Source organism: Phascolarctos cinereus, unplaced genomic scaffold (genome assembly GCF_003287225.1).
Source record: "Phascolarctos cinereus isolate Bilbo 61053 unplaced genomic scaffold, phaCin_HiC Scaffold_726;HRSCAF=1367, whole genome shotgun sequence".
In the NCBI taxonomy this organism is placed as follows: Eukaryota; Metazoa; Chordata; class Mammalia; order Diprotodontia; family Phascolarctidae; genus Phascolarctos; species Phascolarctos cinereus.
Genome location: NW_027556098.1, coordinates 385,318,693 through 385,346,005, shown reverse-complemented (window position 1 = coordinate 385,346,005; position 27,313 = coordinate 385,318,693). Strand labels below are relative to the sequence as shown.

At 40.8% G+C, this 27,313-nt stretch overlaps 1 protein-coding gene across 1 annotated transcript in view; it reads left to right on the top strand.

Annotated features, from left to right (window-relative positions):
• Positions 1 to 27,313, top strand: part of SPEN (spen family transcriptional repressor) — a 76,953-nt gene that overhangs the window by 33,992 nt on the left and 15,648 nt on the right. Inside the window, 7 exon segments of the mRNA XM_020973180.2 lie at positions 16,889 to 17,049; positions 17,813 to 18,013; positions 20,945 to 21,096; positions 23,935 to 24,060; positions 24,374 to 24,487; positions 25,553 to 25,666; positions 26,663 to 26,763. Coding sequence (XP_020828839.1) covers positions 16,889 to 17,049; positions 17,813 to 18,013; positions 20,945 to 21,096; positions 23,935 to 24,060; positions 24,374 to 24,487; positions 25,553 to 25,666; positions 26,663 to 26,763 — 969 coding nt within the window.

The window sequence follows — 27,313 nt, the reverse complement described above, 5'->3', positions numbered from 1 at the left end:
TTGTAATGCACCTAGTAGTTTAGTTTGCACGCACTTGTTTAGAGAGGGGAAAAACCATTGTGAATAGAGGTTTTATTTGTGTTTTGGTGATATTTGATTTCCTTTAACCTCTTTAAATAGAATCTGTCCAGGGTTTGGCTGAGGCATGGGGGAAAGGATCATCATAACTTAATTACTGGCAGCAGCCTAGAGCTGTGATGGATAATGAACATCACCTGCAAAACGGTGGTGGTGGTGGGAATTGAAGGGTCCTGGAGAGCAGGACTAATTTTTCCTCAAATATTACCCCAGTTTGTAGTTAGCCCTATCAGCATGACTGGTACACGTCGGTGACATGTTAGCTCGTTTAGTCATAAAAGCATACTTCTGTGAAATAATTGGTCATTCTAGCGAACCCAGATGGAATTAGCAGTTTGGGGTGGTGATTGGTGTTCAACAAATGAACAGAATTTCTTTATTATTAAATTTGAGTAACTTTTAAGGTTCACTGTATTGCTTTTTTCAAGTAGCAGATCTTATTTCAGGGAGCCAGCTTTCTAAAAATTACTTTTCTTTCTTCCATAGTCTACAGAATACAGAGGAAACTGTCTCTGGCTGGAATTTAGTGCATGTTAATCACAAAACTTGATGCAACCAGGAAGGTCTGTTTTGGAAATTGGTGATTAGAAGGCATGCTAATTCACTTGTTGGTGATTTTCTTTGCAGCTGCAGTGGGGCTGAAGTGAAAGTAGAAATTAATGAATTTAGCTTCATTGTAGAATGCCAGCCTTCTACCACAAGCTCCCCTCCTTTCTAGTTGTCGTTGAGATTGCCAGCTAGAGATGAATCACTCAATTTTAAATGGGATTTTTTTGTTCCTTTGAGTGTGTTATGAGAAGATGTCTATGCTAGGGACAAGGGAGGAAAAATATACATTTGTGTTAAAATGTAAAGTTGGTTAGAAACTTCTAAGGCTTGGGGTTTGTGGAAAGCCTGAGCCCACATTGTCCCCTCAGATGTCAAGTAGCTGTGTGACCCTGGGCGAGTCACTTCTTTTCTCAGACTTTGTTTTCTCATCTGCAAAAAGGGAATAATAGCCTGTACTCCTTTTGGCTTGCATCGGATGAGGTCATTTCTGTAAAACACTTTACAAACTTTTCCGTATTCTGCCCCTGTTAGTGAGTACTCTGTGCTCCTAGCAAAGTCGGTTCTTCGCCCGCGCCTGCCGTCTCTGCTTCCCCGGGCGCCGGGGGCCGCCTGTGGGGAGGGGGTGGGGTGGAGCCGCGCGGCCACGCCGGCCAAGCAGGGGCCTCTCGAGCCGCCTTTTCTTTCCAGCTCCTACGTCCATTTCTTTTCTCTTTGGAAAATAAATGTCTTTTCCCGGAGGAGGCGGCGGCGGGCGGCCCGGGCTTCGTGCCCTCCCGCCGTGGGGACCTGGGGAGGCCTGGCGGCCACGCGCACGGGCTTTGTACGCCCGCCGCCAGGGCTTCGTCTGAATCGGCTTGTTTGTGTCTCCACAACCACTCCGAACCGGAATCGGCCGGTCTGAATCGGCTGCCTGAAGCCCCTCCCCCCCGCCGCTCCCTCCCGCGGGGGCGGGGCTGCTGAGGCTGCTTCCTCCTGGCTGGGGGGGGGAGGGAAGGAAAGGGGAAGGAGCCCCGATCCCCTACCGGGCCTGGGGGTAAAGGGGCTGCCGATTAACCCGGATGTGTTACTGGGGCACGGTGGGGGGGGAGGGGAGAAGGAGGAGAATCGGGCCTCGGAGCCTGGGCCTCACCTCCCACCCCAGTATCCCTTTTTTGGCTCCGGACCCTCACCACCCCAGGACCCCTCCTCCTTCTCCGAGAGGTGTTTGGGGAGGAGAGAAGGCGCTTTATTTTGCTAAAAGTGTGTGAGTTACGGGCGTAGCTTTTGTTTAATGCTGGGGGAGTGGGCTTTAGATATGAGCAAAGCAAAAAGAGAAGCCCTCATGCTCCAAAGGACCTTGAGGGCTGTAAGAAAAATCATGTGGATTAGAATCTTTTGCCAGATTATATTTTCCTGAAGAATATTTTATGTGAAGCTCCTTTTTGAAACAGCTGTAGTGGAGATTCCTGTTGAAATTGCAGAAGGACTGTTTTTGTGCCATTTCTGAGATTTTCCTCAGCTTGTTCCTTGAGGACTTCAGTCACAACCGTGTGAGGCAAGCCATAAGAGAACACTAGTGAAAGTTGTCCTGCTGATTTGCTAAGTGGGAGAAAATTTAAACAATTTCTCTTTCTTTCCCATTTTATAGTCATTAGCTCTCTTGAAGTGTCCCTGTGTCCCTCCATTCACCCACTAAACACTTCAGTTCTTTGTGGGCCTCATCCTTCTGGTCCTTTCCTGTGTTCAGGTCTTGGAAGGAGAGACCTTGCCTGGCTCTTTATTTTTAATTTTTATTGCTAGGCAGTGGGGTTAAGTGACTTGTCCAGGGTCACACAGCTAGTAAGTGTCAAGTGTCTGGGGCTAAATTTGAACTCAGGTCCTCCTGACTCCAGGGCCAGTGCTCTATCCAGTGTGCCATCTAGCTGCCCCTGCCTGGCTCTTTTTAAAATGCCTTGGTGTAATTTGATTCCATTTGTGTGCCGTGATAATCCATCCAATGATCCTTACCTTCATCAAGACAAATGAAAGGCTTGACTGTATAGCTTTTATTAATATGAGTATTTCTGGAACATTCCATAAATGCTTTCTATTCAGAGCTCACCAAGTTTGTGTTAAAAGATTTTCCCAATAGGCTTAGATCTCTATCCCTGAGAAAGACTGAGGGGAGGGAAGGGGAAACTGGTAATTTTCTCACTTGAAGTGCCTTCTGGTCATTGATTAAATAAATCGAAATGCCAGGACAAGTTGAACATACTGCTTATTTTTACACTAAGACCTTTTTTAGGCTAATAAGCAAAAATATGCAGGTACTTTTTCGTGGTGGGGAAAAATAGTAAGAGAGAAGGCTTTGATATCAAAAGATAATATATAAGAGCCTGAAAGAGATCTTAATCTAGCAGACACTTAAAGAAGTTTTATGTGAAGTCCAGTGTAACGACGTGTACGTTTCTTGAGAAAACTCCAGATTGTTGATGCTTTCCTTCACCTTCCCCTTAGTTATAAGAGACTAGAGAAAAGAGGATGGTGGAAATACTGTGACATTCTTAGACAGGAGATAGTGGGAGACAGTTCTATATTTAACTTGCCCAAATAAGATATGAAATTTTGGTCTGGTGTAAATTTAGGGAATCCAGCCTAGTAATGCATTGCACCATTTTTACTCAAGGTTGTAAACTTATAAGAAAGTTTTACCTTGTCTTCTTCACGTTTATAACTGTGACATTTGACTTGACTTAAGGTATGGTTTTGGTTTTTTTCTTTTGGAATCATCATCCAGTTATAGGGGAAAGGTAATTAAACTGCACAGAGAAAGAAACAATCCAGTATTGAATGAACACACATTCTTCTTGTTCCTGTAATTTGCTCTCCTTACTAAAATGGAAGTTAAACTTTGATTACATAGGAGCCAGTTGTCTGGCTGCAGGACCTTGTATTAAAATCAGGGCCACCATCACTGTCGGGGACAGTAGTTTCCTGATGACTTGATGAGAATCGCCAGTTCCCATTCGTTTTCTTGTTTGTGAAGTAGCACCATTTTGATAAGTTCTGAATTTTCACAAAGTGATTCTTCCCACAAATGGAGCGCTCTATTAAAACCTCGCCCATAGTTTCCTTGGTTTTGAGAAGCTATGGATTTTGGCATGATTTTTTACGTAGGTATTTAATTGAAGAACATTTGTGTTTGTTTATTAGAGATGTTATTGGAGGTGGTCTCTAGATCCCAGTCTCCAGCCGCACAATTTTATTATATCAGAATATTACACAGTGATCTATGTGATCCTTTCTATTCTTTTAATTTAAGAGAGAAATTAGCATCTGTCCAGTTGTCTCTTGCATTTGGTCTTTCTGAATTATCACAGCTGGGAAAAAAAAATCTTGTGAACTCTCAGGCTTACAAAGTGAACTGAACTTGGCTGACGCTGTATTGTTTAGTTTGGTGCTTGGTGGTTCAGGATGGGTTTGAGGCGTTTTGGTCTCTGCCCTTGAGGGAATTCTTCTGGTGGAAATCTTTCAAATTCAGACCCTAAAATAAGTAACTTAGATTGTCCAAGTGGAGTATTTCTAAAAGTAAAGTACACTTAAGTAGGATTTGTAAAACATTAAAGCCCCTCTTTTATTTTGAGAGCTGTTTTACCAGCATTTAGGCATTTCAAATGATTTAAATATCATTTTAGAAAGATGAGTGGAAGTTTACATATGTTTATTGTGTGACATCATCGATGCCGAGCTGGAAGGGGCCTTAGAGCCTGTCTAGTCCAACCCCCTCATTTTAAAGATGAAGATGCATGCCCAGAGACATCAAGAGTGAATTAATTGTGTAAAGTCACAAAGGTAGTAAGTGACAGAGCTGGGATTTGAGGTCTTGTGACTCTTTTAAGTTTGACTTTTTTTTTTTGGATGAGCAGTCAGGGTTAAGTGACTTGCCCAGGGTCACACAACTAACTAGTAAGTATCAAGTGTCTGAGGCTGGATCTGAACTCATGCCCTCCTTATTCCAAGGCCAGAGCTCTATCCACTGCGCCACCTAGCTGCCCCTAAGTTTGACTTTCTTAACCATCCATCTTGTACCACTCTGCCTCCCCATAGATTTTAATACACAGTTACTAAAAGATTGTAGTGATGGCCAAAGATTTACCCACATAATTTTTGAGGAAAGATCCCAGCCTCACCTGGACTCTCTCTGGACGACTACTCCTTGCTGCATTGCCACCCTTAGAAATCTCCACCTCTGGACCCATCTCCTTATTCCCCAGGACTCGACGTTTTAGGAAGGATCTCGGGCCGTGCTTTTACCTCCTTCATGCCTGGATGCTCTCAGGAGGAGCCTGCTTCGTTCTCCTCAGAACGCCAGCCTGCTGAATTTCCACTTTGAGAAATGTCTGCCCTGGTGCTCTCCCCAGTCATTGATGCCTCGTTCCTCACTGGATCACCATTTAAAGAAGGATCTTAGCCGCGTTTCACCTAAGTCGTGCCTGGACTTTTTCAGGACTCCTCTGCTGCTGCGCGGGGCCGCCCTGAGACACCTCTGCTGTCTGGTGCCGCCTTCTGGGGACCACCATTTCAGACGCTTCAGCTCACTCCTGGCTGTGGTCTGTGGACGCCCTCTTCTCTTTCTCCTTGAATGTGGGATTCCCTCTGTGAGGGGATATTGTTCTGCTCTTCCTGTAGTTTCCCTTTACATACTGTCTTCCTACATTAGAATATAAACCTCTCGAAGGTAGGGATTATTTTGTTGATATAGATAGATCTGCTGTCATTTGACATACGTTACCAAAAGACACAATGCTATGCAAAATTGTGGAGCGTAAACCACAGTACATAAGGGAAAACGGGGTTAGGTACATGCTCAAAAACTTAGTCATTGACAGATAAGACCCCTTTTTTTTTTTTAACCTGCAGGTGTTTTTTTTTTAAAAGCATATTGAATGGTTAAGAAATGCATAAATACCACAATAAATAGTGGCCTCAAGCTGTTCAACTTGCCACCTGCGGGGGGCCCCCCCGCCCCCCCATGCCACAGCATTTTGGTTAGGGTGGCCCTCCGAAGTAGGAAGGAGGCTGGGGGTGGTATGCAGCAGCCCTTCCTCTTCCCAGCTCCTCTTGCACCAGTAGATAGGACAAAGACCTATAGTTTGCTTGGGCAAGGGTCTCCCAGTTTGGGAGTCAGAGGAAAGTTGTGTGTGGTTTTCTGCATTCTCTTGGAAAAAAATCAAGCAGGAGCAAACTTGAAATCTGCATCATATTCAAAGTGTTCCCTGAGGTTTTAGTTGCATTAAAATGAACATTCTAGCAGAACTAAATGACTTGTATTTGTCATGCTTAGCTCCACACAGTCCAGAGTCTGTGTTTAATAAAGGCTCTCCTGATAATGACATTTCAATGGGATTGTCACCATGTTTGCTTTTTTGTTTTTAACTTTTGAGTATTAAATGATGCTGTGTTTTAGCTATTTAAACTGTGGCTTTATGTCTTTCAGAAGAGATTGCAGTCAGATTGTTACAGAAAATTTTTATTCAGTTTGGTGTTTCTTGTTCAACTTTAAGGTGGATGTGTGTGATTTGGAAGGCCCACATTGTTGCAAATAAAAATCTGACCTGTTTGTGCCTTAGTAGACAAGCAGCTCTATGAGTTGCTATGCTGTCTCCCCAATTCTTCCTTCTCTACCTTTTCCCCCCCCAAAAAAGAAAAAAAAGCAGGTCCCAATCCCCGATGACCAGTTCCCTGCTTGTTGGTGAGTGGTTCTCGTTATTGATCCGTTTTCAGTGGGCCTGTGCTCTGATAATCTTTGCAGCTTGGTGTTAGACCTGCCAGAGCTGGCCCTCTGCTGGCCCAGTCCGTGAGAACTGAAGGTCAGTGCTGCACCGCAGGCTTCATATGATTCATGCATTCAGAAATTTTATGGAAGCCTTTTCTTTTTCATACCAGCTACTTCTTGATATCATGTGTGTGTTCCTTTTTTCTGGAAGTGAGATTGGTCTTTGCATTTTAATGAATTCAGTGGAGTTTTTCATTTATGTTGATGTTATTGTGCTGTATACTTTCTAGCTTCTTTCTTTCCTCTTAGTTCATCTAAATCTTCTTGCGTATTCTAAATTCCTCATCTTTGTCATTATGGTGCAATAGTATTCTTGTATTACTACATCACAGTTTGCTCAGCCATTCCCTGATTAATGACTAGTCTAATGTTTCCCTCTCCCCTGAGTCTCAGGAGTGCCCCCCTTCCCCCCCATCATCATAAAAAGTGTTGTCATAAATACTTTGGTAGCCGTGCTAACTTTTTTGACCTTTGACCTTTTGGACTATAGGCCCAAACATATTTTTCTGCAGTTCATAGACTAGCCAAAATTTGTATTAGCATTCTTGTGCAAAATTGTCCATGTAATGTAAACATACTTAAGACTTGGTTGTTCTGGGGCTGTACTGTATTGAAGGTGAGTACTTGGTCCCAGGAATTCTCTCATACTTGGGCACATTTTTTAGACAGTTTTGTAGCGGGGGAATTCCTGTTTAGATTTGGATTGGACTAAATAACATCTGAGGTTCTTTCTATTGATAGTACTTTCATTGTATTAACTCTACATTTGTCCAATTACCATAACAAAGTTATCAGAAGTTAGCAGCAGACTCCATACTGATGTTAGGTTGGACAAAGAAATTAAGTAGAATCAGAGAATGATTCAATGTGATACAGCTGCTGAGGAGCCAGTGTAGATAGCGTTAAGCAATGACTAACCCCATAATGCTTGGTTCTAGTTTGTAAAGGGCATTGGTAAAGTTTGAGAGCCTCCAGAGGAAAACAGCGAAGATGTTGGAGGGACCTTGAGGTCCTGCCATGGGAGAGGTGGCTGCTAGAACCAACTAGGGGAAAAAAGGAATATTTGGGTCTTTGGTGTGGTAGTTGATAGCTATCTTCAAGAAAGGCTGTCACCCAAAGAGGAATTACATTTGTTTTACTTGGTCTCAGCCTAGAACTAGTAACTAGGTGGAAATTGCAAAGAGGTGAATTGAGGCTTCCACTGGAGAAAGTGGAAAGAGTACATTTATTAAACATCTAAAGATTATGAGTGACTGTAGTAAGTTCCTCCTCATTGGGAGTCTTCAAATAAAAACTTTATGGTTAACCATAATTTAATTTTACAAACTCTAGCTACTACCCTAAATATCAGGCTAGGTGATAAGGATACAGAAACCGGGGGTGGGGGTGAGCCAAAAAGCCCCTGCCCTCAGGGTGTTAACATTCAGCATGTACATGTGTACATTAGAATTTGTACAAAGTTAATAGAAGCCTGTTTCCATGTTTGTCAGGTCTAATCCTCTGGGAAATGAGGAGAAGCCTGACTTAGTGAGCTGCAAAGGAAGCTAGAAATTAATTAGAGGAGGGGAGGATGTTGGGTGTGCTGAGTGCACAAGACATGGAAGCTGGTCTGGCTGGACCATAACCTTCTTGGATATCAGTTTTGGAGTTCTTGGGTATGTTGTAGATCAAGAGAGTTCTTGTTCAGGTGGCCAACATTCTGTGATTCTATTGTTAGAGCCATCAGAGAAGAGGGATTTGCTTGAAGAGTCACACTCAAATTAGTGACACAGAAGTAATGACCAAGAAAAGGAGGGCCTTGGTGTTCTAGTTTTCTCTCAGGTTTGGACAGGGTGATAAGTTTAGATTGGTCTGTATAATATGTTTCCTTCAAGTTTTTACCTTTGAAGAATTCAAATTTGCTGTTAAAAGAGGAAAGGAACTTTTATTATGTAAAACAAGTGTGGTTGAAGGAATGAGGAAATCCCACAGTTTCATAAGGTGTCCCTTGAGGGTGACTTTGACTCTCTGTTCCTTGCGTGGGGAGTGCTTTGGTGCCCCAAGGGTTTTTGGTAGTGGTGCCCTGCATCCACACAGTAGGCCGCTTAGACCTCCAAAGCCTTGTTGACTCTACCTTACCTTAACAGCATACATTCAGGCTTATTTTCTATTTTCAGGCGAGGTGTCAGTGAATTGCTGGTTTCCTTAGTTGCAAGATTGTCAAGAATGGTTGGAATTTGTATTCCATTCCATAGCACACATGTATACACACGTGTCAAACACTCCATATACGTGTTATAAGATCCATATTTTGAACATAGTTCTAGTATGTGGAAAGAGGTGCCTTCTCTTGAACTCCTTTGAATCTTGTTCATTGGAGAAGCAGAACCTTCCCAAATACTCCGGCAGAAGACCTGATTTGGGAAATGATAGAGCCCCCTTGATCATTCATTTATCGCTCCTCCTCACATTTTAGTTAAGGCCTTTCTTGAGGGACAACATCCTTTTTTATTTCGGCCATTGTTGCCTAATCACTTTTGAGGTCAAGCATGTTCAGTTTTTATGCCAAGGCTTATGGTTTACAATAGCCAAGATTTCTGGACAGCATTTATATTGACATGTGTCAGAGCTGTGGCACGTAACTCGTGGTTGGTTTCCCCCCTTCTCCAACAGGCCATGTTGAAGAATGCCAAGTATATTGATTTGAGTTCTATATAAAGAACTGTTGGAATTAGATTTTTGCCTTCATCTCTACCATATTTCAATGAAAGTACTTTGTATTAGGACTTGGAGTCAGAGGACTTGTGTTCAGTTCCCAGCTCCACTATCTGCTCTATAAAAGCAAATAATTTCCCTTCAGTGAACCTCAGTTTGCCCCTCTGTAAAATGAGGGGATTGGATTAGATCTGAGGTTCTTAACATTTTTTGTGTCAGGGAGCCCCCAGCAGTATGGTGAAGCTTATAGACTCTTTTCCAGAATTTTTTTTTTCTTTAAGGCAATTGGGATTAAGTGACTTGCCCAGGATCACACAGCTAGTAAGTGTCAAGTGTTTGGTCTGAGGCTGGATTTGAGCTCGGGTCCTCCTGACTTCAGGGCCAGTGCTCTATCCACTGTGCTATCTAGCTGCCCTTAGAATATTTTTAAATGCATAAAATACATAGGATTACAAAGAAAATGAATGATATTGAAAACCATGTTAATTGATTAAATGAACACCACATTTAAAAAATATGAATCTCAGCTTAAGAACCCCTAGGGTTGGATTAACTCTAATGTGTTTTTACCTTCTAGATCCTGGGATTCTATGACCTTGTATGACGTGTCACTTTGGGAAAACATGGTTAGAGTAGGGTACTTTAGTGTTTTTGAGAAAACAGGTATCGTTAATAAAATTTACCAGTTTAATTTCTTAGGCGTGGAATTTCAGCTTCACCTAGAAATCCCAGGGATAATTTATTGCCAGTTTTTGTTCATTAGTAATAAATAGAGGTGTGGCAAAGTTCTGCTCTCTGTCAGTAACAGCCTGGGCAGAATCCAGAGAACTGCAGTTGATAGCACAGTATCTATTAGAAGTAATCCTTACTTTGGGTAGTTGATTCTTAGATCATTCTGTTAAAAAAAAAAACTATTAATCTCAGTTTAAAAAACAAACAGAACAACCAAATACTGGTAACATAATAAACATCTAGGTGTAAGCCATTTTAGAAGTGGGCTTTTCTAATTGCTATTTTGTTTCCTTAGAAACAACTCGAGCCTAGGACTTTGGATGACTTTCATGGAGCTTGGTCTGCAAAGAAGCTTATAAATAGGTAGTTGTTAGTACTCTCTCTTGGTGATTTATTTAATTTAAAAACTAACCCGGTAATGCTTTCCCCTTTTCTGTTGCAAGAATAAGGACATCAGAAATGCAGTTAAAACCGACTCCAGTGCACATTGAAATTAATTGAGGAAATAGCAGTTGTACTTCCTTACATCTTACAAAGCCATGGCTCATGGTGAGCCCTTGATTCAGTTCAGCCCACCCTGTTATTGACAGATAGCAGCAGGCATCCTGTTACATTGACTGATTTGGAATCTTTTTTATCACCTTTTCCTAAGGAACAAAAAGAACCATTTGCTTTGTATTTCATTTTTCAAGAAGTGTTTATCTTCGAGACACAAATATAATTCTTAAAATGTACAAAGCCAGATTTTATCCATATTGGCCCTTGGAAGACGTTATTATGTAATAGTTCTTTCTCCTGGAAAGGACTTGGGTAGCCAGTGAAATTGGACTGTGATAAAATGCTGTAAAAGGAAGATGAAGAGTTTCAGAACTGAGTTATCTACTAGGAAATCCACTTCAACATGAGTAGAATTATTTTGTTGATGCAAATTGTTAATTGAAAGGAAATAGCAGAGGAGGGGTTCTACCTCACTAGAAGAAAACACACACACATCTATATCTGCATCTATCTACGTGTATGTATGTATATGCACGTTTGTGTGTATATGTGTATATGTACACACACACACATAACTTATAAAACAGTAGGGGCTTAAATGAAAGATTTCGGCCTTACCATTGACTATAGTTTGTAAAGTAAATATAGCACACAAAAAGTAATTCCATAATATCAAGCAGCTTCCTACAGCCTAGTTTTCCCTTGGATGATCTTATTCTCTGAAATTCTTAGATCTCTTTGTGATTCTGCAAAATGACGCTGTCTGTGACTAAAAAGGCAAAATTTAGCCTTGAGAAGCCCTTATTGCATGACCAAATGAACAAGAGAGAGCAAATGGAATCTTCAAAATGAGGAAGGTCAAGGTAGCAGAAAGGGTCTGTGTGAAAGCATTTTAAAGGAGACCCCTAGATGAAGACTTCTTGGCTGCTCCACCAGGAAAAGCTCTGTGGGGTCACCATCCCTGTGTAGGGCATTGTTCGTTGTGTGTCTCTCCCCTCCATTGTTTTATTCTTAAGGCTTTGTTGTTAACTCTGATTATTTTAGAAAGGCTTCCTTTCCCAAGCGCTAGGACACTGTCCCCAGGAGCCCCAGGATGTTTGTTTTTGCTTTAAGTTCTAGCCAGTTTGCTCCCCGATATAAATGCCATTGGTTTTTTCTGTTGAGTCTCATGCAGCTGAGTGGCACAGCTGAGGGAATGTAACAATCAAATTTCACAGCTTTTGTGGGCCGTTAATATCTTGTAAGAAAGTTCTCATCTTCTCTTTTGATGCGTGAATTTTACAGAATTTTCTATATTCTTCAGTGTCAGATAGTTCTGTAGAGGTCCCCAGGGATAAAAATCAAGTGGACCTAGGGTTGGTCCCCCAAAGTGGGTACAGTGTAGAACTCTTTGAAGAACCTAGCTGAGCTTCACATGAATCAGATGAACCAGGGATACTTGGTAGAGAAGTACAAATGAACACGTGTGTCCACGACATCTGTACGTGGCTCTTCTATACACACACGTGTGTGGAGGAGGTGTTGCATAATTGGCATCATTTGGAATTTGGTGGTGGGAAGGCCTCTGTTCAAAGTCTACTTCTGATTCACTAGGAGTATGACCTCAGGCAGTCACTTTCTGTGTCTCTTAGCTCTCCAGGTCTTGGCTGCTAAGTCATGGGTCACATTGGTGGGTGTTCTTCTTACGCTGAGAGATGGATACGTACGCGCCGGTGCCTACAGATACGTTAATCCAGAAGCACCAATTACATCCAGCCTCTGGTCTGGGTGATGAGGATACAAAGACAGAAGTGAAATAGTTACATTCTAACCCGGGCGACTCCGAGCGTGTACAGGCATATACAAAATAACAGCTCATATGTAGGTAGCACCTGAAGGCCTGGAAAGTGCTTACCACATATCAGTTCATCTTGAAAGGAAGTGACTTCTGTACCTTCATGGGAAGACTTTACAGAGGGACTCAGTGGAGCTTGAGCTGAACCTTGAAGGAAGCTAGAGAGTTGGTGACCATTTCAGACAGGGGAATTAGACAAAAAGGCAAAGGAATGGAGGAAGGCCAGTTGGACTGGACTGTCAAGTTATCTGAAGGGGCATACTTGAGCTGGAAAGATGGGCATGTGTGCCAGGGGATGAAAGGCTTTACATGCCAAACTGTGGTTTCTGTTAGCTCCTATGGGAAATGCAGATCCATTGGAGTTCAGTAAGTAGAGGTGTGACAGTTTGTTTTTATTTTCCCCCCAGCTTAGAAGAAGTACAATTAATTTATAGGATCTCAGAATCTGTATTGGAAACAGTCTTCGGAACAAATTCCTAGACAACTTCTCAGCTGGTACTTTTCTGCAACTATAAAATCCTGCCTTTACCAGAAGATCTGGTGTGATAAGCAGCCCATGCACCCCCCCCTTTGGGAGAACTCAGATTCTTAAAATCGAGCCTCATGCTCAGATTTCTTATAATCTAGCCAGTAGTTCAGTAATGTTCAGACTCTTAAGAGTCTGCCCAATATGACAGATGTTCTCATAAACCTTGTCTTTGGCTGAAAGAAGGCTCAGGGACCAGGGAGAAGTCTTCATTCCTTTCCAGGTGGTAGCCTTTGAAATATTTGAAGATACCCATCCTGTTACCACAAGAATTCCCAGGCCATAGAGACCACTAAGTGGCTCAGTGGATAGAGGCACCGGCCCTGGAGTTAGGAGGACTTGAGTTCAAATCCGGCCTCAGACATGGTACTAGCTGTGTGACCCTGGCCAAGTCACTCCCCCCCCCCAAAAAAAAAGGAATTCCCAGGCCTACCATGACCAGTTCCTTTACACAGTCTTTGGGGTTCTTTACCTTCATGATTGCCCTTTCCTGGACTCTAGCGTATCTATTTCTTTCCTATATTGTAGCCCTCAGACCTGGATACAGTTCTGAGATATGCCCTGAATCTGGCCCATGGCAGACTATAACAATGCTCTCTGCTTCCTACTTGTGGACATTACCTCTCTTAATGATTGGAACCAAAGATCATACGGACTTCTTTGGTTACAAGATTCCACTGTTGAAGTGCATTAAACTTGCAGTCCACAAAATCCCCTGGCTCTTTTTCCAGATGAACTGTGGTCTAGAGGTCCATTTTACTTTTCAATTTAAATATATTCTTTTAATTTTACTTTTAAAGTATTTCAGATGCAGTTCGCAACTACTTTAGACCATGTAACTCTTAAAATCTTAAATTGATTTTTAATTGTCCCATGTAAAACTCATGTTTTTTTGTTCTTTGAAACTGGCAGATTATCCAATATTTCCTCATAATTTTTCAAGACAAGATTGAAAGGAGCAACTTCTGTTACCAGTTATTGGGAGAGATTTTCATCATAAAAGCCGACTATGTTTTTATGCATAATAATCTGTGATGGACCTGTAACTAATGAAATATTACTAATGATATAGAAACAATTTTTGTGCACCAAAAAAAAAAAGTCACCCTCCTCTTGGGTTTCCCTCAGATTAACAAGCCCAAAGTTGTAGGAGTCCAGAATCAGTGTTGGTATCTAAGTGGCAGGAACCTTTAAGGCCACAAGAAATGGGAAGCAGGAGGAAGAAGAATTTTCTAGGGTAATGTAAATGCCTGTGCTTTGCAGTGTAATGAACATTCCAAGTTGGCTTGTAGAGAAGTGATTGCCTCTTTGCACCACTGATGATTTCCTTATCTGTGCATTTTTTATTTTTCTTTTTTAAAAATGCATTTTCTTTTTTATCATAGACATTATCATTAACACATTCAGTATACAGAGAAAAACAGAAAAATTAATAGCTTCGCTGAGGGTACCCCAAGAGTTGAGTGGCATGGTTAATTCTAAAAGTAATGAAATCATGATTTGGCCACTATATTGATCAGAGTTTTTAGTTCTTTCAGAATGTTTTCCTTTACGTTGTTGTGGTCATTGTTTAAATTGTTCTCCTCGTTGTGCTTACTTCACTTGGTATCAATTCATGCAAGTCTTCTCAGCTTTCTCTCAAACCATCCCATCCCCTTCATCATTTCTTAATTACAGTAATATTCTATTACATTCATATATTGCAGTTTATTCAGTCATTCCCCAATTGATGGGCACACAGTTTCCAATTCTTAATACAATAAAGTGTGCCTCTGAAAATATTTTTATATGTGTGTGTCCTTTACCTCTGTCTGATTTCCTAGTGGTAGGGGAGGATAGGTCAACAGGTATATGGTTCACTTCCAAATTATAATGTGTGGATCCCGTGTCTGTGTGTATCATCTTTACAGTTTCTACATTAAGTTGTGCTGAACCAATTTCTGTTCTTGATTCCAAATTCTGCTTTGCTAGCAAAAGGAGTCTTCAAAGGAATTGCTTTTATACTCTGATGTCCTTTATTGCAAATCCTTCTTAGAGTTTCTACAGTTACAGCATTTTAGAGCTGGGAGGGAGCAGTCTGAGATCTTCTGGTACAGACCTTTTATACAAAGCAACAACTGAGGGCCCCAGAGGGGGAAAGTAACTCCTTACTTCCCTGTAAGAAGGGAATCAGCTTGTTCTGCCTACTTAAGAGGTGGTAGACTTAAAGGCTTTTAAAATGCTATAAAAATGTAAGCTGGCATTATTAACAGTCCAAGCTCATCTTGAGTTTTTGTTTTTTGTATTCCATTGTGCATTATTTTACTATCAAATAATACAGTAGTCTTTTACTTTCCGATTTACTTAAATGTTTGCTTGTGTATTCCCCATAGATTGCTATGGAGTTGTGTTTTGTGGCAAGTACCATAAGAAGAGGGAAATGCTCATGCTTTCTCGGTGGACTAATTCACACCGTCTTCTACACTGTAGAGCCTCTTCTCATTTTTAGTCATGTTACAGAAACTCTTTTCTTGGGCTGCTCGTGCACTGTCTGGTGCTCATGGAACAGCAGGTACTTCCTTCCTTGTTAGTCTTTCTGTGGCTGCTATTTGCTGAAAATGCAAGGTGGGAATTGGTTTTATTAATTTCTAGTTTCAGCCATTGCATTTCTCTTGTACGAGTAACTAACGGCTTTTATCAGGGATTCTCCAAGACCACAACAGTACTAGCCGGCTGTGTTAGTAGAAGGGGAAACTGAGCGCAACCAGGTACTTAGACTCTTGGGAGAAATTGAGTGAGTGAGGACCTGCTGCTACCGCAGTGCTCTTCTAGACTTGAATCTAGAGTTCTTTTTCTACAGCAGGTTGGCTTTTATTGTAGTGGAGGCTAACCAAACCCATCTCCAGTCTCGGTAAAATCTAAAAAGGTACCCCCACTCTGAAGTTGCCACTATCTGGAGCATCCCAGCTCCATCAGACACTTCATCTTTCTGAGCTTGTTTCCCCATTAGTAAAATGGGAAAAATGTTTCTAGAACCTCCTCTCAGGGTCTTTGTAAGGGGAAGATGCTTTGTAAACTCGACAGAATTATAGGATTCGACCTACCCAGCCTCCTCATTTTAAAGATGAGGGAGAATACTGAGGATTTACGTGACTTGCCTAAGGTCAAACAAGGAGGGGTGGGGAATGGAGTCTAAGCCTTCTCACTCTAAGTTCACCGTTACTTCTGGTATGTCAAACTGTCTTAACATTCTCTATAAATGTGTGCCATTATTAAATCTTGACAGCTTTAAGAAATAGCGTATCTTGTGCTATGTGATGCTCTGTTTGCCCAGTCACCCTTCTCTCCCTTTCCCTGAGCTGATGATGATATGGCTTGGGGACTCAGATTTGTTTCTCTGGGTTACAGATTTTCATACACATTTAATTTTTAGTTGAAAATAATTGGCAAAAACTAGTAGATTTTATTTGTGATTATTATTGTTACTAATAACATGTCCTACTTCACAGTTTAAAGGAGACTCAGTGAGGATAGTTTTCCCTTTCTTTGATTTGGGTATTCTGTTTCCACAGGTGAAAAGGAGTTTAAACTCTTTCTTACTCAAATTCCCTGAATTCCCTGGTCATTTTCTGAAATGTAAATAAACTTTCAGAAAAAAAATTTGGAGGCAGCTGCCACATAACTCTGGTACCTTTCACTTGTGGTTTGGGACATAAAGAAGTGAATTATGATATCTGAAACTGTTGTCCCCCAAAACCCTAAAGTTGATCTTTGATATCTATTTGGTTTTAGAGGGCTGATCACCACGTGGCCACACTTGTTGGCCCTAGGAACTCATGAAGAAAACCTGGTAAACACGGAGGGGAGGGCTGGTGAGCTTCTTCTCGGTACCCCGGGATGAAGTCACAGGTCTTTTGAAATAGTTACATCTTCAGGTTTAAGAAGCTCGGCACTCCTCAGAACCTGGTTCTCAGTTGCAAACATGTTCATTCTGTTCCCTGAGCCTGTTTCCTTTGTCTCCCCCAAGATATTGTGGGATATTCTCTTGCCTCAGTTGTTATAGGAAAAAAAACAGAGAGGTGGAGGGGATGGGGAGGGGGGGATGATTTTAGAGGGTGATGATGTCGTGGAGTTGATAGAGAAAGGTGCTTGAGCTGTATTGTGATGGGCACGTGGCTGAAGTTCTGTTTCCATCCTCTCCCAGCAGTGATTCCAGCAGTAGTTCAAGTGATGAGTCTCCCGCTCGATCAGTTCAGTCCACAGCGGTGCCAGCACCCGCTTCTCAGCTGCCTCCATCGCTGGAGAAGGACGAGCCCCGAAAAAGTTTTGGGATCAAGGTTCAGAATCTGCCCGTGCGCTCAACAGGTAACTCTCACGTACCCCACCCCCCCACCTGGGGGGAGCAAGAGAAAGTGAACATTATTTTAATTTGATACTTCGCAGTGGAGGCAGCATTTAACCTGTCGAGGAAAATGCAAATTCATCTTACCTGGCACTGCTTCAAACCTCTTGGTTTCTAAGTTGCTGCAATTAAAATTGTGCAGCGATCCACCTAGAAATGAAGCTCTCTGAAGCAGTTCCCCCTACCCATAATATTTTGAGTTGGTGTCAGAAGTGTACCTTGGTTTGCATCCCAGCTCAGATGCTTAGTTACTGTAAGTAAGCAACCCTGAGCTCGCCGTTTTTTTAGCCTCAGCTTTCTCATCTAAAAAATGGGGAGAATACGTGTATTATCTACTTTTCAGTTTTGTTGTGAGGAAAATGCTTTGTAAACTTTAAATCGCCACAGAAATGGGAACCGTTCTATTTCAACTACTGAGAAACTGAGACTGATTCTAGGGCACTTGGTACATTACAGTGGGAACTGTGGTAAGGTGTGGCTTTAGGAAAACTCTGGCCCCCTCACGGGCCACGCATCCTACAGGCTTAGGACCGAGAAGCGAGTGAGGGCACGCTAGCTCGGAGGAGCCGACAGAGCCAGCCCAGCGCACGCCATCTCTAACGTGAATCCCGCACTCATACAGAGAGAGGGAGAGAGGGGAGGCCCGCGCTGACTCCTTGCTTTTTGAGTTACTCAGTTACAATAGAAAGAGAAATGACTCTGGTTTCTGTTGGGGCGGGGATTTAGACACAAGCCTTAAAGATGGCCTTTTCCATGAGTTTAAGAAGTATGGGAAAGTGACTTCGGTGCAGATCCATGGGGCCTCGGAAGAACGGTATGGCCTGGTATTCTTTCGCCAGCAAGAGGACCAGGAAAAAGCACAGAATGCGTCAAAAGGAAAACTCTTCTTTGGCGTGCAGATTGAAGTGACAGCGTGGGTAGGGCCAGGTAAGAAAAGTAGACACTATTGACCTCAGTGTGAATGACGTGCGAGTTTACGCAGGGAAGGGGTGTTACTCCTAACCGCGCACAGCGCTCCCCTCTCCTTACCGACACGATCCAAGGGTGTTGTGCAAGAGCTGGCGGTGGTGGACGCACTTGTGTTCAGTTAGGAGCTTTTTGTGGGGAAAAGCCTCTGGATTCTGCCTCTGGGACCCAGGGAAGAAGGCTGTGATGGTTAGAGGATTCAAAGTCCCAGGCTAGTGGCTTGCTAAGAGAAGAAAGCCGCTTGTTCAGAGTTCTAGAGTTGATCGAGACGGTCGAGGTGTGATGATCTCCTGGGAGCAGGCAGCATGCAGAAAGGATCATCGACCTGAAGGGAGAGTGTGGTTGGACAGGTTCTTTCCATTATGCAAAAATCTAGCAGAAGTTAGATCACTTTTCGTGATCCGGATGGACTCGCAATGAGAGAAAAATATTTTGGGTGGAAACTCTTTTGATTTGGAGGGATTCAGTGGCTGTAACCCATGAAGCATTTGACTTGTGAAGACAGGAAGAGGTCTTAGGGCATCACTTGAGTTTAGTTCTTTCAGTATAAATCCCAGTATGATGAAGCAGGCATCTAGAACTGGTGACCCCCTCAGACCAAGACTCTATTAATAGTGGTACCTCCTCAAAAGTCTGCTTTTAAATATTGTATACACAGCATAGCATTATGCAAACAATTTGATTTTTCTTTTTTTCCCTGTGTACTGCAGTTTGCAGACTCTCCTTAGATGATTATAGCCCTTCTATTTCCTGGGATCTTTTTGGTTCAGAGGCTTGGGTATTCCTCCTCCTCCTCCTCCCTTTCCCAGGGCTTTCTCCTTCAGCTCCTGGCTTTAGGCATAACTTCTCTCCCAGAGGATCTTAGAATATTTCCATCTTTCTGGAGGAAAATATTTTTCTGCTGCCCTGAGAGGATTTCTTAGATAAACAAAAAAACACGGATTTGACTACTCAAAGCAACGTATACATATTTAAGAACCATTGCATGGTGCTGCTTACAGTTTATGGTTCATTAACTATCGGGCTTGTTTTTTTCTGTTAAGAAGACAGTACAGCCCTCTTAATGGTTTTCTTTGTGAAAGTCATATTTGACCGTGATCATTTTAATTTGGAGGTATTTTGCCAGGGCAAAGCTCATCTTAACCTTGAGAGTTATATCTGGGTAGGACGCTGTGACTTGGGAGTAGCTGTTGCAGTGGACTAGATGGTTGATTTTCTCCTTTGTTTGCCAAACATCTGACGATGCTTCCAGGGCTTTGGAGTAAGGATGTCTTTGTTATTTAAGTTACTCACAGAGAGGCTTTGGTGTTGTGTTCACTCAGCATTATACTACAGCAGTCTTTACTTTGCAGCATAGTTGGGCAGTTGTAGTGGTTTGCGAAGCTGTGGTCATAAGTCTTGGCCTGTCCGGTGTATGGTCTGTTAGGTTCTCCTGCTTCTTCACTGGGCAAGGTTTGGTAGCTGGTTGATTTATGAAGAAGGAAAAAGGGGGATATTCTTAATCTGCGAACTGGCTTTCTATCTCTCTAGTGGAAGACCCTATGTTCCTTTGGCCTCACAATACAGGCCCAAGGCTGTGAAGTAGCTAAGTTCACTTAGAGTACAATTTCTGAGTATTTCCATGTTATTTTTTCCTTTGCAAATTGCTGAGTACCACCAAGTGGGAATTTTTATTTTTATGCTTAATACCAGTTTTTAGAATGTAAGGAAGAGAATCTGGTAGGCTCGAGGCAATGTATTTATCTTGGACTTTGAGAACCGTAACCCAGGAGTCCATTGAAAGTCAGACTACACCAGGGTTTTCCTTTAAAACCAGTTAATATGAATTGAATTGAAAAATTACGTTAATAATTGTTAATGCTGTTTCCTTCTATGAATAGCCAAAGGTCAGATCTAAAAGTGATGCAGCTGTGGAGTCACCGTTGTGTTGTGCATAAGAAGTGTTTCCTATTTATAGCTAGACAGAAGAAGATCCCTTTCCTGAGCCAGGCCGCTAGTCGCTGAATTGGAAATTGAACCAGGGAGACTGTCTATGCCCTCTCTTCCCCATCACGTTGCACTTAACAAAGACCTTCTGTAAAACACCAGTGTCCTCAAGCAAAGATTTTCAACCATGTGACATCAAAGGATGATTTCATATTTGACAAATTTCTGCATTCATGGTATTAGATCATTAGGTTAATTGGTACAGCAGCAAACATCAAAGGTGTTAGTTAAGAAGATCTTTTGTTGAATTAAGAATGAAGCTAAATCAGTTTTTAGCTGATTTCAGTTCTGGGTGTTTTTTAAGATATTGATGTTTTTTTTTGTTTGTTTTGTTTTGTTTTGTTTTGTTTTGTTTTTTTGCCTTGCATCCTGAACCCTTTTCTAAAGAATCTGCACAATAGTTAGGAGCCTAAGATTGAAAGAAAATGATCACTATTTGGGGTTTAAAAGTGACCAGGGTGGTGATTGATTTGTCATTTAACCGAGCTCAATAAGGAGATTCATTTCTGTTTTGGAAGGTTAGAAGTTCAGCAGGTGCCTTTAAATAAGGCCTCACCCATAGTTATCTGTCGATAGTGATTCCCCTATGAGTTACAGAAGAGGTAAGGGGAAGGCAAGACTGTGTACATGAACTTGGATGTGTGTATACATATACATACATAACATATAAACATATATAATATATCTACTCCGTTCATATGCTGCATATTGGTATATGTGTGTATACCCTATTTGCCTGCTAGATAAGCCTGTCATGTATTATATTACTAGTTTCCTAGGTATAGATTCATCCTAGAAACTAAATGTACTACATACAATTGTTACACTTTTATTTTAAAAAAACAAACAAACAAACAAACAAACCCTTTTTCCCTTTTTTCCCCTCTCCCCGTGTCACCCTTCTAGAAACAGAAAGTGAGAATGAATTTCGTCCCCTGGATGAAAGGATAGATGAATTCCACCCCAAAGCAACAAGGACTCTCTTCATTGGCAACCTAGAAAAGACCACCACCTACCATGACCTTCGCAATGTCTTTCAGCGCTTTGGAGAAATTGTGGTATGTTACTTCCTAGAATACAAAATGTTTTTGACCTCTGTCAAAGTGCATGTACAATATAACTTTTTGAGGGATCCAGTTAATTTGGTTTAATTAACATCTCACTTCTCTACATGGATCTTAATGCTTAATTCTGTTGAGTGGCTCTTCCCAAAGGTTACTCAATGTTTTCAGTGTGGTTTTTGTGCTTTGAGGTTGAAGGTCAACAAGGTCTGGAGGACAGTCCTGACTTCTGTTATTTCAGGAAATGGCTTTATGCAGATTGGCCCATGGGATGATCTGGATGTGAATGATCAATGCTGGAAGTCCAAATTCCATGTTAATGTTTGTCATGATGATGACTCTTTATAGCCTGGGAAGCTGCTCATTGACTTCAGTATCAAAGGCCTTGCAGTTCCCTCTGTAAAGCTGCCATTAGTTAAGCCATTGCATTGGTTTCGGTTGTGCTGAGTGGTGAGAGCGCAGCATCTCTGCACCTTTGAGCTCCATGGAACGTCTTCTCTCTGTAAAAACAAAAAAAAAAGCACCCAGGAGAAGGACTGTTTTTGTCTCATCTTGTTTAAGAGTTGTGGCTGCAGAGGAAATGTGTCCTAGGTGCACTAGTGTGCTTTAGACTGTTTTCTGGGTTAATGCTCTCATTTAATGCTTTGGAGAATAGTCACCCAAAGATATCTTATTTTAAGCAAAGGACTCTTTTCTGTTTGTATATGTTTTATATGGAATATTATTTGGAACTAATTTTTTTTTGTGAGGCAATTGGGGTTAAATGACTTGCCCAGGGTCACACAGCTAGTAAGTGTCAAATGTCTGAGACCAGATTTGAATTCAGGTCCTCCTGACTCCAAGGCCGGAGCTCTATCCACCTAGCTGCCCCTGGAAACAAATCTTTTCCCAGTGAATAAATACCTGACATAACATCTCGTGGGGATGTTCGTATGTGTTCAGTAAACAAGATTGTGTTCACTGCATATGACTAGAATGTTGCTGCTCCTTACCTTGTTTTATAGGGATCGGGTGTAAGAAAGGGAATGGAAGAAGAGATAAAGGAAAGGGGAGAGAGGTGTTGGTACTTGGGGAGATGGACCAGTACAATAGCTGCCTTCTTCCTCTGTTTAAAAGGTCACATTTTTTTTCTGTATATTAACATTTTTACATAAGTGGAATATGCTTGTGTCTCAAAATGCTGTTAATTCACTTCTGCTTGATGAATGTAGCTATCATTTCACAGCCCAGAAAATTCTAGAGTTGGAAAGAATCCTAGACTTTGGCATAGGTGTGGCTGTCTTATGGGATTATTTGAAAGCACAAGATGCTTTCTGATCCTGAAAATGGAATTATTATTATTATTATGCATTTTAAAAAACTATTAATTCTTAGCAGGATGGGCACACCTGAGTACATTGATTCAGAGTCATACTAAGTCTTACAATGGTGTTAGCTGATAAAATTAGACTTAATGAGACCTGCTATTTTGAGTGTCATCCTGTCTTGGGCAAAAAGGCTGGCTTATCAGTAACTATGCAGCATCCATTTATATAGCAGGCCTGCGTAACCTGCGGCTGAGGGCACACTGGAGGATTTCAGGCAGCCTTTGAACATTGGTTTTCGTTTACCTTTTGTTTTTATCCTTGAGTTGCCTTGTCTTGGAAGAGTTCTACCTTGTATGTTTTTTTCTCCAGTATTGGCATATAACTTACTGCACTCAAATGATAGTTGTCTGTCTTCAACTTGGAGCGAGTTGTTGTCATTTAATTCAGTGTAACTTCATGTATCTGGTTCTCTCCCCCGCTCCATATCTCTGGGTTGCCTGGTCCACTGGTTAGAATAGGGCATCTTCTCTATTCCTTTGATAAGGCAAATTGCTGATTCTAACCAGTTATAGGGCACACTGAAAGAGTGTGTTATCATTGTACATAGTAGCTATCTCCCCACCTTGTTGGCCCTTTTTGGACTCATTTCAAGGAAAGACTCTGGAGATATCTATGAATAATTCATATTTTTGTAAATCTGAATTGTTCTGGCCATAATCTGCATGGATGTAAAGTTTTACGTACTATATTTATCAAGCAAAATAGTATGCTAGGCGCATTTATAATAGGATGCAATTCTTCCATGAATAGAACAAACTTAGGTACTTAAGTTTCAATAAAGTAATTTTTGATTGGACATTTTAGAAGTGCTTTTTGAAAACGTGGCTTCTTTGTAATTTTTAGTCTGAGTACTATGTTTTGAAAATGCCTGATACTTAACAAGAATTTCCGTGTTCAGAAGGGGAAATTTAACTTTCTTTTTCCAGTTGATTTGACATGGAAAATGAGACTGAATCATAAACAGATTCAAGGACACTCTGGTGTGATTATTATACCTCTCAGCCCATTGCCACAAATCTGTATTGACTTGTGCTATCTTAGGAAAGTGATTTCCACTGTGGGCTAGGGTTCTGTGCTACTTCTGATGAAGGTGATTTTCTTGAAGAGCTGACTCCTGGTAGTTGTTGCAAATGACCCCTGCTTACCTGGTTATTAGTCAACCTGAGCCTTTCTTAGGCTGGCAGCATTCAGTTGAAGTCTTTGAGTAGTCATGAGCACTTCTTTTTTTCAGGTGGGGGGAAGAGAAGAGGGTTGGGGTAAATCTTGACTTTTTAAAATAGATCATTGTGGTTTGAGTGTCTAGTCCATTAATTTAAAGTTACATTGACATAAACATTTTAATTAAGAAATGCTTGCCTTGGGTATGTTGAACCAAATTTTGGGAAGAAACTCCATGCAGGTCTAGTTTACACTTGACCCTATGTATGTCCTTGCTGGACATTGAGTATTATTGACTGGCTTTTTTCAGGATATTGACATTAAGAAAGTGAATGGAGTTCCCCAATATGCATTCCTTCAATATTGTGACATTACAAGCGTCTGTAAAGCTATTAAGAAGATGGATGGGGAATACCTTGGAAATAATCGACTCAAGGTAAAGAAATCTGTATCTATTCTTACTGTGCTGTGACTTTTGGTAATTTTGTTAGCTTGTGAAATTGAAGCAATGTAGTTTGATTGTATATCATCTTTGTATTCTCAGTATGTTATGAGGTAGTATTGTATATGGTCGAGCAGGTTGGATTTCAGTATTTTAACTTGTTTGTTTTTGTTTTGACTTGATTTGCTCTCATTTGAGGAGCTAATTGGTGTGCTCAGATCCCTATAGAAGAGTAGTTTTTTTCTCAGAATTCTGGCTATGAAAGATTGTGAATTTTACTGATGGAAATTTCGCCTTTTATATTCAGCTGGGTTTTGGAAAGAGCATGCCTACAAACTGCGTGTGGTTAGATGGGCTTTCTACAAACATAACGGATCAGTATTTAACACGACATTTCTGCCGATACGGGCCTGTGGTAAAGGTAGGTGGGAGGCTTTGGTGTGTGGTTTGAAATTTTTACTGTTTTCCTTTCTTTATCCTGTCCTTTCAACCCCTGTTTCTAGTGTGTTTTTATATAGCTTATGCACAGAAATTCTTTCTGGGCTGTAGGCGCTAGTATTTTTAATCTCTTAGTTTACAGTGTAGGCTAGTGTTTTGAAAAACAAATATTTTGAACCAGCCGAGATAATTTTTTTTAAAACTTGATTTGTATTTAACAGAGTAGTGTAGGTACATAGAAAATTTCTTAGGGCTGTTTAGAATTTCATTTTTGCCTTAAAATTAGTCAGTATAATTATGTGATCTTATATATATATATATATATATTTGCATTAATTGTGTAATTAGACTTAATTACATTTTTTGAAATAAACTGTGGCTTTAAAATGAGAAATTCATACAACAAAAGGTTCATCTAGAGTATTACAGTTGTGTAACACACTTGCAAATACAATTGGAAACCTTAACTGTGTATTCTAGTGTGTAAAGTTTTAATCCTTTCTAAAAGTAAAATTTTCATATTGTGTGGGTGTGTGACATAGAACTTTAACATTGCTTTAATGTAGCTTTTGTTGTCTGAACAACATCTCATCAGAGCCACAGTGTGAATGGCAACTTAAACTGCTCTGAGATACCAGTAGCCTTTGCCTGTAAGCAGAAATGACTGGAATTTTGTTCTTTGACTAGTATTCCTGTTACCTTTTTTTCTCCCATTTAGGAGGTTGATTTTTTTTTTAAACCAGAAAGCCTGAACAAAGCATTTAAGTAATAAACTCATTCTCCAAGGAAAATAAAGTAAAATACAGAAAAACAAAATAAAGGCATAATATACCTCAAGCCACAAAATCCACATTAAAACCAGTCCCTGCTCCTGTGATTGTCTTCACTTCATTGTGCATCATCAGAAAAGCTTGACAATTTTCTGGAGTTAAAAAGAACTATTTTCTCCAGGGTATCCTCATGAGTTAGGATTTTGTTGGGACTGACCTTAAGTCCAGTGGATTGAGGCGCTTATTTGGTTTTTGTTTTGTTTTTTTGTTTTTTACAGGTGGTGTATGACCGCTTAAAAGGCATGGCCCTGGTTCTCTACAATGAAATTGAATATGCACAAGCAGCTGTAAAAGAGACCAAGGGGAGGAAAATCGGTGGGAATAAAATTAAGGTGTGCAGAATGACCTTTCAAAAGAAAGGAGCAAAATTGTATTGAGATCCTGCCCTCCGGCCTCCCTTCTTAGATACCTGGCGTTTTTTTGTTTTTGTTTTTGTTTTTTTTTTTTTGCAAACTGCCAGTTAGGGGACTGCTTAATTAAGGACCTAGATCACAGGTCCAGAGTTTTCCATAGGTTTCTCAGATTTTTTTTTAAATTACTCGGCTTATTGAGGATTTTAGGGTATTAGCCAGGAAGCCTTCTCAGGGATCCTCTCATTTGTCTGATCAAAGGTCCTGGATGCTTGGTAGTGTTGGGTTTTAGTACCCATTGTTAGCTGAGGAGCAGGCATGTAGGGACTATAGAAATCCAGGAACATGGAATGTCAGTCCAGCCTTCTGAATGATCTTCTTTTCTTCTTTTTTTTTTCCTTCTCTTCTAAAGAATGAGTAACCCCTTTGGGTATGATTCTTTTATTTGGTGTATTTGTCTAAAACCTTGGTGTTTATGGTGGTTTTGAAGTAGTTGATGCATTTTCATAACTGTTCGTTTAAGTAAAAGTGTCTTTCTTTATAATGCCTGGGACATTCACTGATGGGTACTCCCTGGTAACATGAAGGCACAGTGATGAGGAATTTTAGATAGACTCTAGCAAACATTTATACAACTGGAATTAGTGGATTTAGTTGGAATTTTTCACCAAAGGGGACAGGCTGGAGTCTTGGTATAAGTACGATGCTATGATGATGGCCCTAATCTTCCAGAGGTGGGCGATTTGTATTTTGCCTGGGGATGCCTTTTAAGTATTTGCACTGAGGGCAGGACCTTGTTTTGAGGGAGAGATTTCAGTTCAGCCAGATTGCCTTTTCCCTTCATCTTTGCTCATTTTTCAGGATTTAATATTATGTGTATAATACAGGATTAGAATCTATGGATTTAATAATGTTTTACATAACTAGAAATCTGATACTTTCACAATATCTGATTTTATTTTTCTTTGTATTTTGTAGGTGGACTTTGCAAACCGTGAAAGTCAGTTGGCATTTTATCATTCCATGGAGAAATCAGGTCAAGATATCAGAGATTTTTATGAAATGTTATCAGAAAGAAGGCATGTATCAAATATAAGATGCTTTACAAATTTCATGAAAACCTAATCATAACTTGAATTCAGTGGTATTTCATTTTAGTATCTGAAATTGTAGAGAAGGTTTTTTTTTTTTTAAATAAACACTTCAAGCCTCCCCTCTTCCCCAAACTCACATATTCAGATTCTATTTGTCTTTTTTTTTTTCCTTCCCAGTTATAATATGAAATGACCTGGCCACATTGCTCCATTGATTATTCCTAAATTTGGCTACGCATATTCTGAGCAATGTAAGAAATTACTATTTAATAGTAATTTCTTCATTGGTTTGGGTTTCATCCATTTGTAGTTGAGTTTACCCTAGGTGCAGGAGGGTCCCCCCAATTTAATATTTATTGGATGACAGTGGAGCCTAATTAATAATAAATAATAACTTCACACTTAAGTAACATGTGGCAGTTTATAAGACACTTTTCCTCCAATCACTTTTTGAGGTCCCTAGTGCAGATAGTTTATCTTGTTTTTTAATTAAGCGATTTGGGCTCACAGAGGTGAGAATGGCCTGTTGGTGGTT